The 14,082-nt window shown below is 37.3% G+C and overlaps 1 protein-coding gene across 4 annotated transcripts in view; it reads right to left on the bottom strand.

The window, feature by feature from the left end:
- Nucleotides 1-14,082, bottom strand: part of SCAPER (S-phase cyclin A associated protein in the ER) — a 616,772-nt gene that overhangs the window by 558,507 nt on the left and 44,183 nt on the right. For all 4 annotated transcript variants that reach the window (XM_004468178.4, XM_004468179.4, XM_071214311.1 and 1 more), the window contains one exon: nucleotides 11,533-11,590. In XM_004468178.4, the coding sequence (XP_004468235.1) occupies nucleotides 11,533-11,538 (6 nt within the window). In that variant the 5' untranslated portion in view covers nucleotides 11,539-11,590. The remainder of the gene's footprint in view (nucleotides 1-11,532; nucleotides 11,591-14,082) is intronic.

The raw sequence follows: 14,082 nt of genomic DNA, 5'->3' as shown, positions 1-14,082 counted from the left end.
AATCAAAAAGTATCACCATTCCTTCCTCCTACTGGTCAGACGGACAAGTTTAAACAGATGACCTACTTGCAGTTCTTTCCAGATAATTCCCTAACACAAGCATTATTTTAAAAAAACAAAAAGCCTTACAAGTATATATACAGATACAGATCACATCATAAAATTTGCTATCTCATAAATTATATTCTAACTCAAGGTCCTAAAATGAATGACCTCAAAACAGCAATACTGTTGTTATGCTAGACCAGAAACTGCAAATCTAATATTCCTTTCTTCTATAAACATTTCAGTTCTACTATAAATTTTACAGTTCTTCTGTACTTAGTACACACACACACACATATACAAAAGCAAAGAAAAAGCCACCAGTTGAAGAATTTTTCATTCTTTTTTTTAATACTTTCTTAAATTAAATAGATCACAAAGTACGTTACATTAAAAAACATAAGAGGTTCCCATAAAATGCACTCCCCACCCTTCTACCCTCATTCTTTTTGTTCTTTTTGTAAACTGTATTTTTTTCAAGATACATACATCTCGAAATTTGTTACATAAGAAAACATAAGAGGGAAGCAGATTTGGCCCAACGGATAGGGCATCTGCCTACCACATGGGAGGTCCAAGGTTCAAACCCAGGGCCTCCTGACCCATGTGATGAGCTGGCCCACGTGCAGTGCTCATGCACACAAGAAGTACCATGCCATGTAGGGGTGTCCCCTGCATAGGGGAGCTCCACACACAAGGAGTGCACCCCATAAGGAGAGCCGCCCTGTGCGAAGAAAGTACAGCCTGCCCAGGAATGGCGCTGCATACACGAAAAGCTGACGCAGCATGATGACACAACAAAATGAGACACAGATTCCAGGTACCACTAACAAGAATACAAGCGGATACAGAAGAACACACAGCGAATGGACACAGAAAGCAGACAATGGGCGGGTGGGGGGGGGAGGGGAGGGAGAGTGGGGAAGGGGAAAAAATTAAAAATCTTTAAAAAATTTTTAAAAATCATCCTGCAATATCATTTAGGACAACTCAAAGTCCCCAAAATGCCCCCACATCATATCTCTTCTTCCCTCTCCCTGCCCTCAGCAGCTACTGTGGCCACTTTTTCCAACTCGATGCTACAATTTCTTCTATTACTAGTCACAATAATTGTATAGTAGCACATCAGCAAGTCCACTCTAATCCATATTTTATTCCTCCCTTCTGTGGACCCTGGGATGGTGATGTCCACTCCACCTCTAGATCAAGAGGGGGCTTAGATTCCACATGGATGATGGATGTAATTCCTCTGCTTGCAGTTGAAGGCACTCTCAGCTCCCTGGTGTAGTGGTTGACCATCTTCACCACCCTGTTAGCTCACCTGGGTAAGTCCAATTAACCAGAGAGAGTAGGTGTTGCAATTCTGCTGAGGCTTAGGGCCCAGCTGCACATGAGAAGTCCAGAGATTCAAGTCCCCTGAATATACTCCATCCCTAGCACCAACCATAGGTTCAGTAAAAGTGACAGAAGAGGCATGTGTAGAAAGGTCACATCTGAGTCCAGCTCCATCACACTCAGGAGCACAAATTCCAAAGTGGGACCCTCTGACATGGCACAGAACTCCAAATCCATCTGCCATGACCATATATACTGTGGGTCTCCATAGCCTTCAGGAAAACCAGTACCTAGGGTTGTATCTACTTTGGCTTTTTCTGGGGTCCTGCTGAGGCATACATAAGGCATGATAAACTCCCGACTCTTCTTTGAAGACTCTTAGTCATATAAACTCATTTGTCTTTGCCATTTCCCCCTTTCATTCAAGGTCAAAAAGCAGTTTTTAACACATGATCCTATATGTACACTGAGATATTCTGCTGGCCTGAGTTTACCTTTTATTCAAGGTTTCTTTCTAGTTGCATCATCAGTTAGTGATTGGTAGTAATCCCTCGGCACCAGGGAGGCTCATCCCCAGGAGTCATGTCCCATGCTGGGGGGAAGGTAATGCATTTACATGTTGAGTTTGGCTTAGAGAGTAGCCACATTTGAGCAACATGGGGGCTCTCAGGAGGTAACTCTTAGGCACCTTGCAGCTCTAGACCTAGTACGTATTTCAGGCACACAGGCTCATAAGCATAATCATCAGTATCAAGGGATCATTATTGGACCATCTATCCTTGTTGGTCTTTGCCATTGCACTTGGGGAATTATTGCTGTTCCACTGGGGAATGTGACAGAGCTCCCCTGGGTAAAAACTCAGCACTCCCTCAGCTGACATTTGTAACTGAAACTACTATGAAAATATCCAACATATATCAAAACATTTTTATGTCCCCTATATACATGCCCTGGAGAACTCCCTCCCACCCATGTGCTCCCCATCAATAACACCCCACACCAGTGTTCCTCTCCTGCCATAGTTGAACCTCTCTATGGTCCAAAATTTCTTCAACAATGAAGCCTAATATATTGCCAAATTCAATTAATAGGAAATTGAAATATAGTGACAGGTTTAAAGTTTAGAAAGAGAATACATACTAATTTAAAAATACTAAAATAAAGTAAAAATAAATTTGTGTATTTAAAAAATGAAAACTATTAGAAAGCTTTGTTTTTAACATTTTGCCTTTCATCACTGTAATAGGTGTTGCCCTTTATGTACAGTGGCAAGGCACTTTCTTTCATTTCTTCCTCAGTGTCTACATCCTTTCTTTTATTTTTTTTTCTAGTTTTTAATTTTGTCTTCAAAAAAGTTTTAGATCACAGTAATTCACATATACAATATAGGGGACTCCCATATATCCAACATCACAATCCTTTTCCCCTTTCCCCAGCAATGATCTTTCCACGTGTTCATGTTGTATTTGCTCTAGCTGATGTATAGATTTTGAAACATAGTTATCAAACATGGTTCCATTTTGGTTTTCATTTTAGACTGTACATATTTTAAATTTTAGTTTCCTTATGTTTTACATTATGGTTTACATTTTAGCTTATAGACTTTTATACACTTTCCGTGTAAGTTAACATGTCCTGGGAAACGGACTTTGGCCCAGTGGTTAGGGCGTCCGTCTACCATATGGGAGGTCCGCGGTTCAAACCCCGGGCCTCCTTGACCCGTGTGGAGCTGGCCATGCGCAGTGCTGATGCGCGCAAGGAGTGCCGTGCCACGCAAGGGTGTCCCCCGCGTGGGGGAGCCCCACGCGCAAGGAGTGCGCCCGTGAGGAAAGCCGCCCAGCGTGAAAAGAAAGTGCAGCCTGCCCAGGAATGGCGCCGCCCACACTTCCCGTGCCGCTGACGACAACAGAAGCGGACAAGGAAACAAGACGCAGCAAATGGACACCAAGGACAGACAACCAGGGGAGGGGGGGGGAATTAAATAAATAAATAAATCTTTAAAAAAAAAAAAAAACATGTCCTATATCTATCATTACATGATCTTCTGGAGCGCTTCCTTAATTCCATATGCAAAACATACTGATCTTATTACAACATCTGATTAAAAGCTATTTTTCAACTCAAAGCATGTATGCTTTTCTAGAAAAATGCTGAATGAACTCCTTTCAGTAAAAACCAATAAAGTCTAATTTTTTTAATAATCTAATTTTTATTTTAAAAAATCAGTGGTAACTTAGACACAATAGCTTTAAACATTTTAAGTACCAGGGTTTGAAATGCAAGAAGTGACTCTGAGATAACGCATGTCATTATAGATGTCTATTTCAAACCTTGGTTCTATTCTTCCAGATTTTTTAAACACAGGGTTATTTTCATCTAAAGTCACAGTGTGCCACCTAGTGCTATATGGAGATTTTACAAAGTTTTACTTAAATACTAAATGTTTCAATAAAAGGCAAAAGTATCAGTCTTGAATGAAAGTTATGTTTGATTTTTACAGTACATTATCTAGGAAAGCAAGTGTTCAGAACAGAATATTCAACAGAGACAATATAGTTCTGAGATTTGCTCCTAGATTGAGAAAAGAAAATTTTAGTTTCTTTCTCTTCTAAGTTAAAAAAAAAATCTAAATAATGTCCATTTTAATTTTTCTTATGCACTTGAGATGGTTATAAGCATCATTTATTTTTATACTTGCATCTTCATAAAAGTTTTCACTTTACGTAAGTTCTTCAAAATCCATCCATACTATTTGCCGATAAATTGAAATCTCATATCTTTATTTAAATAAATGCTTTGTCATCCTGAAAAGCTCAATAAAGAGCCTTTCTCTTCAATTCTTACTACTAAAGCCCTTTATATTTTTGATAGTATTAAGACAATATAACCAGTCAGTGAAGATTAGTACATTAAAATTCTAAAACTGGTAATTACTTGAACATATTTTTACAAACCACAATACTTAAGAAGCAAGATAACTGGTATAATTTCCCTAAGATTACAAAATGATAGGCTGGAAATTTTTTCTGTAATGTCTGGTAACTTTGTCAGTTCTTACTTGTCACATTTTTTTTAACAAACTTTATTTTCACTTCAAAAAATAAAAAAACAGACAAAAGGAAGCTTAATGAATCACAGAAATCATCAATTTTATAAATCCTGTCCAGGCACATTCATCTTATTTAGTCCTAAAAACAAACCCAATCATGTCTCCAGTATTCCAAAAGATAAATAAATGAGCACAGATGAGTTAAATGGCATGACCAAGGTCTCCTTTATTAATGAAGAAAATGAAAAAAAAAAAAAGTTTGATCATATTCACATCTCATAAAACTAAACCCCATATTTTTTTTTCACCTTTAGCATTTATATAGTACCTTCTTTGCCTTTGCTACAATATTACTAACTATAGTCAAAAAGTTACATTTGTTATATTTTTCCCATATATCACCATATTCTTAGGACCTTGTCAAAGGAACATTCTTGTATTTGTACTATTAACCACAATCCTTATCTATCACCAAAATCACTATATAATACAGTCCTTAGATTATCCTCTAGCTGCCTTTCAATTAACATTAACTTTCCTAGACTATCCCTTTCAGCTACATCACATTTATAAAACAGCAGAGCTCATTATAATCTGTTACCATCAACTCTTATTTCCACATATTTACAATCTTATTAAATATTCTACATACATTCAGCATCAGCTGACCCTTTCTCAACCCACCCTTCTGTCACCTATTCACATATACTCTATACTTTTAACTCCAAAAGTTTACTCTTCGTATTTAGTTATAACAGTGAGACCATACACTATTCGTCCTTTTATGTCTGGCTTATTTCATTCAACATAATATCCTCAAGGTTCATCCATGTTGTCATATGCATCCCAATTTCTTCTTCAGCTGAATAGATTCATTATATGTATATACAACATCTTGTTTATCCATTCATTGTGTGACGGGAACTTAGGTTGTTTTCATCTTTTAGTAATTGTAAATAATGGCACACTGAACACATCGGTGTGCAAGTTATCTGTTTCCGTCCTTGCTTCCAGTTCTTCCGAATATATTCCTAGTAGTGGGATTGCTGAATCATATGGCAGTTCTATATTTAGCTTCCTGAGGAACCACCAAACTGTCTTCCACAGAAGCTGCACCATTCTACACTCCCACCAACAGTGAAGGAGTGTTCCTATTTCTTCACATTCTCTCAATCCAGAACTTGCAATTTTCTGTTTTTTAAAATGGCCATTCTATAAGGTGTAAAATGATATCTCATTGTAGTTTTGATCTGCTAATAGCTAGTGATGTTGAGCATCTTTTCATCTGTTTTTTGACCATTTGTATGTACTCTTTGGAAAAATTTCTATTCAAGTCTTCTGCCCTTTTTTTTATTGTTTTGCTTGTCTTTTTATGGTTGGATGTGTAATCTCTTTACATAATATGGAAATCAAACCCTTATCAGATATATAGTTTCCAAAAATTTTCTCCCATTGAATAGGCCGACTTCATTATTCATATTAACAGCCATTTGAAGCGAAACGATGTTTAATTTTGAGGAGATCCCATTTATCTATTTTTTCTTTCATTGTTCATGGAAAGTTAGATGAAAGGTTTAAGAAACACCCACCTAACAAAAGATCCTGAAGACATCTCCCAATATTTTCTTCTAGGGGTTTTATGGTTCTAGCTTTTATAGTTAGGACTTGGATTGATCCATTTTGCATTAATTTTTGTATAACATGTGAGCTAGGGGGTCCTCTTTCTTTCTTTTAGAAATGGATATTCAGTTCTTCCAGCACCATTTGTTGAACAGACTGTTCTAACCCAGCTAGGTGGGTTTGACAACCTTGTCAAAAATCACTTCACCATAGATGTGAGGGTCTTTCTGAAGAATCAATTGGTTCCACTGGTCTTTATGCCTATCTTTATGCCAGTACCATGCTGTGTTTACCACTGTGGCTAAGTAACATGCGTTAGGAAGTGAGAGTCCTCCTACTTCATTCTTTTTTAAGATATTTTTGTCTATTGGGGGGGATCATCCTTCCAGATAAATTTGATAATTGACTTTTCCAATTCTGCATAAAAAAATCTGTTGGAAGTTTTATTGGGATTGCATTGAGTCTGTAAATCAGTTTAGGTATAATTGACTTCTTAATGATATTTAGTCTTCCAATTCATGGACACAGAATGTCCTTCCGTTTATTTAGGTCTTCTTTGGTTTATTTCAGTGATGTTTTCTAGTTTTCTGAATATAGGTCCTTTATGTCCTTGGTTAAGTTTATTCCTAAATATTTGATTCTTTCAGTTGATATTGTATGTGGAATTCTTTTCTGACTTTCTCCACAGTTTGCTCATTAGTAGTGTATAAAAACAACACTGATTTTTTGCATATTAATCTTTATCCTGCCAAGTAGCTGAAGTCATCTATTAGTTCTAGTAGCTCTGTTTTGGATTTTTGTGGGATTTTCTAAATAAAAGATCATATCATCAGCAACTAGTAAATATTTTACTTCTTCCTTTCATATTTGGTTGCCTCTTATTTATTTTTTCTTGCCTAATTGCTCTAGTTAGAACTTATAGCACAATATTAAATAACAATAGAGATATAAGGCCTCCTTGACTTGTTCCTGATCTCAGCAGGAAACTGAGACTCAATGGTCTTTCACCATTGAGTACAATGTTAGCTGTGGATTTTATCATATTGAGAATGTTTTCCTCTATTCCTATCTTTCAGAGTGTTTTTGTCAAGAAAGGATGTTGCATTTTGTCAAATGCCTTTTCTGCATCAATTGAGATGATCATGTGAAATTTTTTCTTCAATTTATTAATGTGACGTATTACACTGATTTTATGTTGAACCACCCTTGTATACCTGGTGTAAAATCCACTTGATCATGATGTCTAATTCTTTTAATGTACTTTTGGATTTGGTTTGCACGTATTTTGTTACGGATTTTTGCATCGATATTCATTAGAGAAATTGGTCTGTAATTTTCTTTTTTCATAATATCTTTATTTGATTTTCATATTAGGGTGATGTTAGCTTCATGGAATGAGTTTGCTAGCATTCCCTTCTGTTCAATATTTTGGAGGAGTATGAGCAAGATTGATATTAGACCTTTAAATGATTGGTAGAATTCACCTGTGAAGCTACCTGATCCTGAGCTTTTCTTTTTGTGGAGATGTTTTATGACTTCATTGCTTGTGACTAGTTTATTGAAGTCTTCTATTTCTTCTAGATTCAGTGTGGGTTGTTTGTGTGTTTCTAGGAATTTGTCCATTTCATCAACATTGTCTAGTTTGTTGGCATATGGTTGTACAAAGTATCTTCTTTTTTTTTTTTTTTTAATTGACTTTGTAATAATATTACATTAAAAATACATATGTGAGGTCCCATTCAACCCCACCCCCCCCCAACAACACTCGTTCCCATCATCATGACACATCCATTGGATTTGGTAAGTACATCTTTGGGCACCTCTGCACCTCATAGACAATGGTTCACATCATGGCCCATTCTCTCCTCCATTCCATCCAGTGGGCCCTGTGAGGATTTACAATGTCCGGTGATTACCTCTGAAGCACCATCCAGGGCAGCTCCATGTCCCAAAGACGCCTCCACCTCTCATCTCTTCCTGCCTTTCCCCCTACCCATCGTCCACCATGTCCATTTTTCCCAATCCAATGCCACCTCTTCTATGTGGACATTGGATTGGTTGTGTCCATTGCACCTCTATGTCAAGAGGAGGCTCAGATTCCACATGGATGCTGGATGCAATCCTCCCATTTTCAGTTGTAATCACTCTAGGCTCCATGGTGTGGTGGTTGTCCCTCTTCAACTCCATCTTAGCTGAGTGTGGTTTAAGTCCAATAGATCAGATTGTAGGTGCTGGAGTCTGTTGAGGCTCAGGACCTGGCTATCACATTGTCAGTCCAGAGATTCAAATCCCCTAAATATATCTTAAACCCCAACATTAACTGCACCTCCAGCACATTAGCATGAAAGTCTTATGAAGGGAGATCCCATCTGAGTCCAGATTCATCACACATAAACACCATTTCTAAATAGGGGCCATATGCCCTGGTAGTTAACCCCATCGGCCATGACCATAACTCCCTTGGGTCTCTTTAGCCCTCAGAGGAACCAATATCTGGGGGTTGTATCTGCTTTATCTGTCTCTCTGACTCTGCTCAGTTGTGCATGAGGGCAATCCTTCTGCCAGCCTCCAGTCTCTTTTTTAGAAACTCGTAGCCATATAAACTCATTTCTCCTTTCCATTTCCCCCTTACTTTAGGTCAAACAGCATTTTAAAGTCATGGTATTTTATGTAGACATGGATATTCTGCTGATCCACATTGAACCTTCCGTATAAGGTCATTTTCCAGTTGCATCATCAGTTGGTAGTTGATAGTGGTCCCTCGTTGCCAGGGAGGCTCATCCCCGGGTGTCATGTCCCACGCTGGGGGGAAGGCATTGCATTTACATGCTGAGTTTGGCTTCGAGACTGGCCACATTTGAGTAACATGAAGGCTGACAGGAGGAAATTCCCAGGCACAATGTTGCTCTAGGCCTTGTTCTTACTTTAGGTTTATCAGCTCACAAGCATAGTCATTAGCATCAGGGGCTCACTGTTGAACCCTCACTCCCTCCCGGTCCCCGCCACTGTACCTGGGAGACTGTCGCTGCTCCCCTAGGGACCACGACAGAGCACCACTGGCCAGGAACCCAGTACCCCCCCTACTGTGGTTTTTAATTGTTGCCACTATGAGTATATCCAAACATTACCATGCACCCTGGACCAAAGTATCTTCTTATGATGTCTCTTATTTCTGCAGGCTCCGTGGTAATATCCCCCTTCTCATTTCTGATTTATTTATTTGCATCTTCTCTTTTTTTTTTTTTTTTGTTACTCTAGCTAAGGGTCTGTCAATTTTGTTTTGGTTTTGTTGATTCCCTCAATTGTTTTTATATTCTCAATTTCATTTATTTCTGCTCTAATCTTTACTTCTTTCCTTTGGCTTATTTTGGGATTAGTTTACTATTCTTTTTCTTGTTCTTCCAGGTGTGCAGTTAGGTCTTGGATTTTAGCTCTTTCTTCTTTTTTAATGTAAGCATTGAGGGCTACAAATTTCACTCTCAGCCCTGACTTCAATGTACCTCATAAGTTTTGATATATTGTGTATTCATTTTAATTTTTCTCAAGATACTTCCTGATTTCTCTTGCAAAATAATCCACTGATTTAAAAGCATGTTGTTTAATGTCCATACCTATTTGTGAATTTTCCCTTTTTCTGCCTGTTGTTGGTTTCCAGCCTCATTCCATTAAGATCAGAGATAGGGAAGCGGATTGGCCCAACAGGTAGCACACCCATCTACCACATGGGAGGTCCAAGGTTCAAACCCAAGGCCTCCTGACCCGTGTGATGAGCTGGCCCATGCACAGTGCTGATGCACACAAGGAGTGCCGTGCCACGCAGGGGTGTCCCCCACGTAGGGGAGCCCCAAGCGCAAGGAGTGCGCCCCATAAGGAAAGCCGCCCAGTGCGAAAGAAAGTGCAGCCTGCCCAAGAATGGTGCCGCACACACGGAGAGCTGACACAACAAAAAGAAACACAGATTCCCGTGCCACTGACAACAACAGAAGTGGACAAAGAAGACACAGCAAACAGACACAGAGAACAGACAACCGGGGTGGGGGGGGGAGGTGAGGGAAGAGAAATAAATAAATAAATCTTTTTTTAAAAAAAAGGATGCTATAAACAAGTGCTCATCAATGAAGTACATTACTTAGACAAAAAGGACAAAGTCGTGGAAATACACAAACTATGTATAAAAGAAGAAATAAAAGATCCCAACAGATCAATAACAAGTAAAGAGATTGAAATAGTCTTTAAAGATCTCTCAACAAAAAAAAGCCCAGGATCGGATGATTTCACTGGTAAATTGTACCAAACATTGAAAGAATCATTAATACCAATCCTGGTAATACTCTTTTAAAAAACTGAAGAGGAGAAAGCACTCCTTTTAACTCATTCTATGAGGCCATTATCACCCTAATACCAAAGCCAGATAAAGATACCACAGGAAAAGAATATTACAGCCCAATAGCCTCAAAATTTAGATGCAAAAACCCTAAACAAAATACTAGCAAACCAACATTAAAAGAATCATACACCATCATCAAGGGGAATTTGTCCCAGCTATGCAAGGGTAGTTCAATATAAGACAATCAATTAATGTAATATAGCACATTAACAGAACAAAGGGGAAAAAAGTATCAACTGATACAGAAAAGACATTCCAGCATTCCTTCTTGATTAAAACACTTAGAAAACTAGGAATAGAAGGAAACATCCTCAACATGATAAAGGACATACACGAAAATCCCACAGCTAACATCGCACTCAATGGTGAAAGAATGAAAGCTTTTCCTCTAGATTAAGAACATGAAAAGAATGAGCACTGACACCACTGTTATTCAACATTTTAATGGAAGTTCTAGCCAGAGCAATTGGGCAAGAAAAAAAATTAAAGGCATCCAAATTGGAAAGGAATAAGTAAAACTTCCACTATTTGCATATGACATGATCCTATAGACAGAAAATCCTGACAAACCCACAACAAAGCTCCTAGAACTTATAAATAAATTTAGCAAAGTGGCAGGGTACAAGATCAACAAGCAAAAATCAGTAGTGTTTCCATATATTAATAATGAACAATCTGAAGAGGAAATCAAGAAAAAATTCAATTTACAATAGCAACTGAAAGAATCAAGTATCAAGGAAGAAATTTCATCAATGATGTAAAGGACTTATACAGGGAAAACTACAAAACAAAATCATTTCATGTTATATACATTTATACCAAAAAAAAAAAAAAACCACCAACGTGGAGCACATGGACTGACAATGGTGGCAAACATCTTAGGGACACCATAATACTCACATTCCCCCAACCATTTTTCTCCTGTTGGGAGGAATTAATGTGCAATGGGAATTTAATGACTGAAACAATCAGTGAACCCAGGTTCTTTTACTTCTATCTTTTAATAAACATGAATAAAAATTAAAAGAAAAAATAATAAATGGAAAGAAGAGAGGTCAAAAAACTGTTCAGTGTCTAAGGTAGCTGGATCACTTACCATCATTCTATAAGCCTCATCTGTGCCAAGAAGCTCATGAACCCATGGGTTATGATTCCTACAGAGAAAAAAAAAAAAAGATAAATCATTAACATTATCATCAAGTCACATTTATAAAAAGACACAAATTCCACCCCCATAAGTTTTCTACTACTTTAAGCAAAACCTTTATATTGTCTGTTTGGATATAATAGTATGATTAAACACTCCAAGCTGAACAATATACCTCAGTGCTCTTCCAAAAAAATAAAATGGAGGAGAAAGTGTTTATTATCCATGGCAAATGAACTGAAACGAGTTACAAGACTAGGCCAGCAATATACTAACCCAGAGACTTCAAAGGTTTTTTTTCACTACAACCCACAACCCATAAATACACACATATACTTGCATACATTTTATATCTTGACCCAGTTCACATGTATATGTTTAACTGAAACAAAAGCTTCATGAAACATTGATTTCTATTCTATTTCATTTTTAAATGATGTTCTTACTGTATTGATTTATGACTCATTAATATCTCAACTCACTCTGAAAACACTGTCTAAATGCTCCATAAGAACTTTCATTAACTGAGATTTCATCAGAATATCATAATTACTAATCACATAAGGTTCTACATAAAAGAGACCTTACTTTTCAGGTAACCTATTTAATATGGCCAAAACTTTTCTCAAAGAAATCCAAAGCACAGAAACTAGACAGAACACAAAGGGACAGGGAAATTGCTAGCAATAATGGCCTAGTCCTGTAAGAATCCATGAACAATTAAAAGAAAGCAGCAACTGGAACCAGTCACAACAGACCAAATATTATATGATTCCATTTATGTGAAATGTCCAGAACACACAAATTCATAGAGATAGAAAGTAGATTAGTAGACCCCTGTCATGAACACTGAAGATTCACTCCTTCTCTGCTCACATATCATTTTCTCTGTGAGGGCCTTCCAAACACCCTATTTAAAATTGCAGCAATCTATCCCTACTCCCACCACTTGCACTCCCTGTCTCCCTCCTCCTCTAGAGAACTTATCACTTTTTTTAAAATATACTTTTTATTTCTTTTTAAAAGATTATCACTTTTTATTATATTATTTACTTGGTATATTTTCTGTCTGCCCCACAAGAATGTAAGCTCTATAAGGGCAGTGATTTTTGGTGGTTTTGTTACAGTTATAGCACCAGAACAAAGAATAAACAGTACCTAGCATTGAATAGACATTAATTAAATATCCACTTACTAATGAATGCAATCCATGCTAAAGAATCTTTGTCCACCTTGTTCTTTTCCTCCCACCCTCTACATTTTCAAAACCTATCAATTCTTCAAGGCCAGCTCAAAAGTCATCTTCATGAAGCCTATCTACTCTGACATCTCCAGCTGACAGAGATCTTTATCTGATCTCCCAGACCACTTGACCTATAATCCTTTATCTCCAAAAGGTAGAAGGCATGATACAGTGGAAAGAGTATAAAGAGGCACTGGAATCAGCCAAATCACTGGCTGTGAGACCTTGAAAGAAATCATTTAACTTCTGTGAAAAGAAATCATTTAACATCTATAAAAATGAAGGTTATCCCTAACTTACAAAGTTGTTATGATGATTAGATACGTATATACTGAGTCCCGATTTAGCAACTTAATATCTTTATAGTTATGTAACCTGAAAAGGCATTTAATCCCCACGGTCTCAGTTTTTACTTCTATAATAACATCTACTGTATCAGACTTAATATTTAAACGGTAACATGCTAGAGCTCAAATTTCCACCAGTTAGCACAATATTGGACACATAATAGGTACCCAAATAATTTTTGAAAGAATATATAAAAATTATAGTAAACAATTTTATAGTAGATGCTTAATAAATTTTATCCTCTTTTCTCCCACTTCCCTTATATGAGGGTTTTATTCTCTGCTACATTTAAGATCCTGGAAGACAGAATCAGTGACTGACTCATTTGTGCTTTCTCCCACTGAGGCAGTGCTTTAAAAAATGGTAGGCACTCTAAATAAAGATTTTGAAGGAAGGGGAGAAAACTGGATTTTTGTTTGCTAGCTGGTTGGTTATGCAGGATTACCTCTTTTCAGTCATTCCAGTATCAAATTAGTGAAGTTTTTCAGTCTATTAGCCTTTCCAATAAAGACCTTTGTAGGCTAGATACCAAAAACGTTTAAGACAGTCACAAAATTTTGCATGTCATATGATTAAAGCTGTAAGGGAAGTGGGAGAAATACCATAAACACTGAAACACAGATAGAAAATACACAGGAAGCAATGTGGGATAAAGAGTGTGAGCTATGAAGTTAGCTGGACCCTAATTTACATACCAAGACCGATGCTTATAAGCTATCAACCTTAGGCAAGTTTGTGATCCTCAGGGTTCACAGCTGTAAAAGGTTAAAAAATATCTACCTTATAGAGTTATTTACAAAATTTAAAAATTATGTGGGAAGGACCTAATGGCCCAGAAACCGCACTCAATAATTGGTAGGTGTACTCCACCTGAGATAGTGGGTGATTATTTCTACATTTTTCAGATT

The sequence above is a fragment of the Dasypus novemcinctus genome, chromosome 3 (genome assembly GCF_030445035.2).
Source record: "Dasypus novemcinctus isolate mDasNov1 chromosome 3, mDasNov1.1.hap2, whole genome shotgun sequence".
NCBI lineage: Eukaryota > Metazoa > Chordata > Mammalia > Cingulata > Dasypodidae > Dasypus > Dasypus novemcinctus.
The sequence above is the reverse complement of the archived record's forward strand: the minus strand, read 5'-3'. Positions and strand labels throughout refer to the sequence as shown.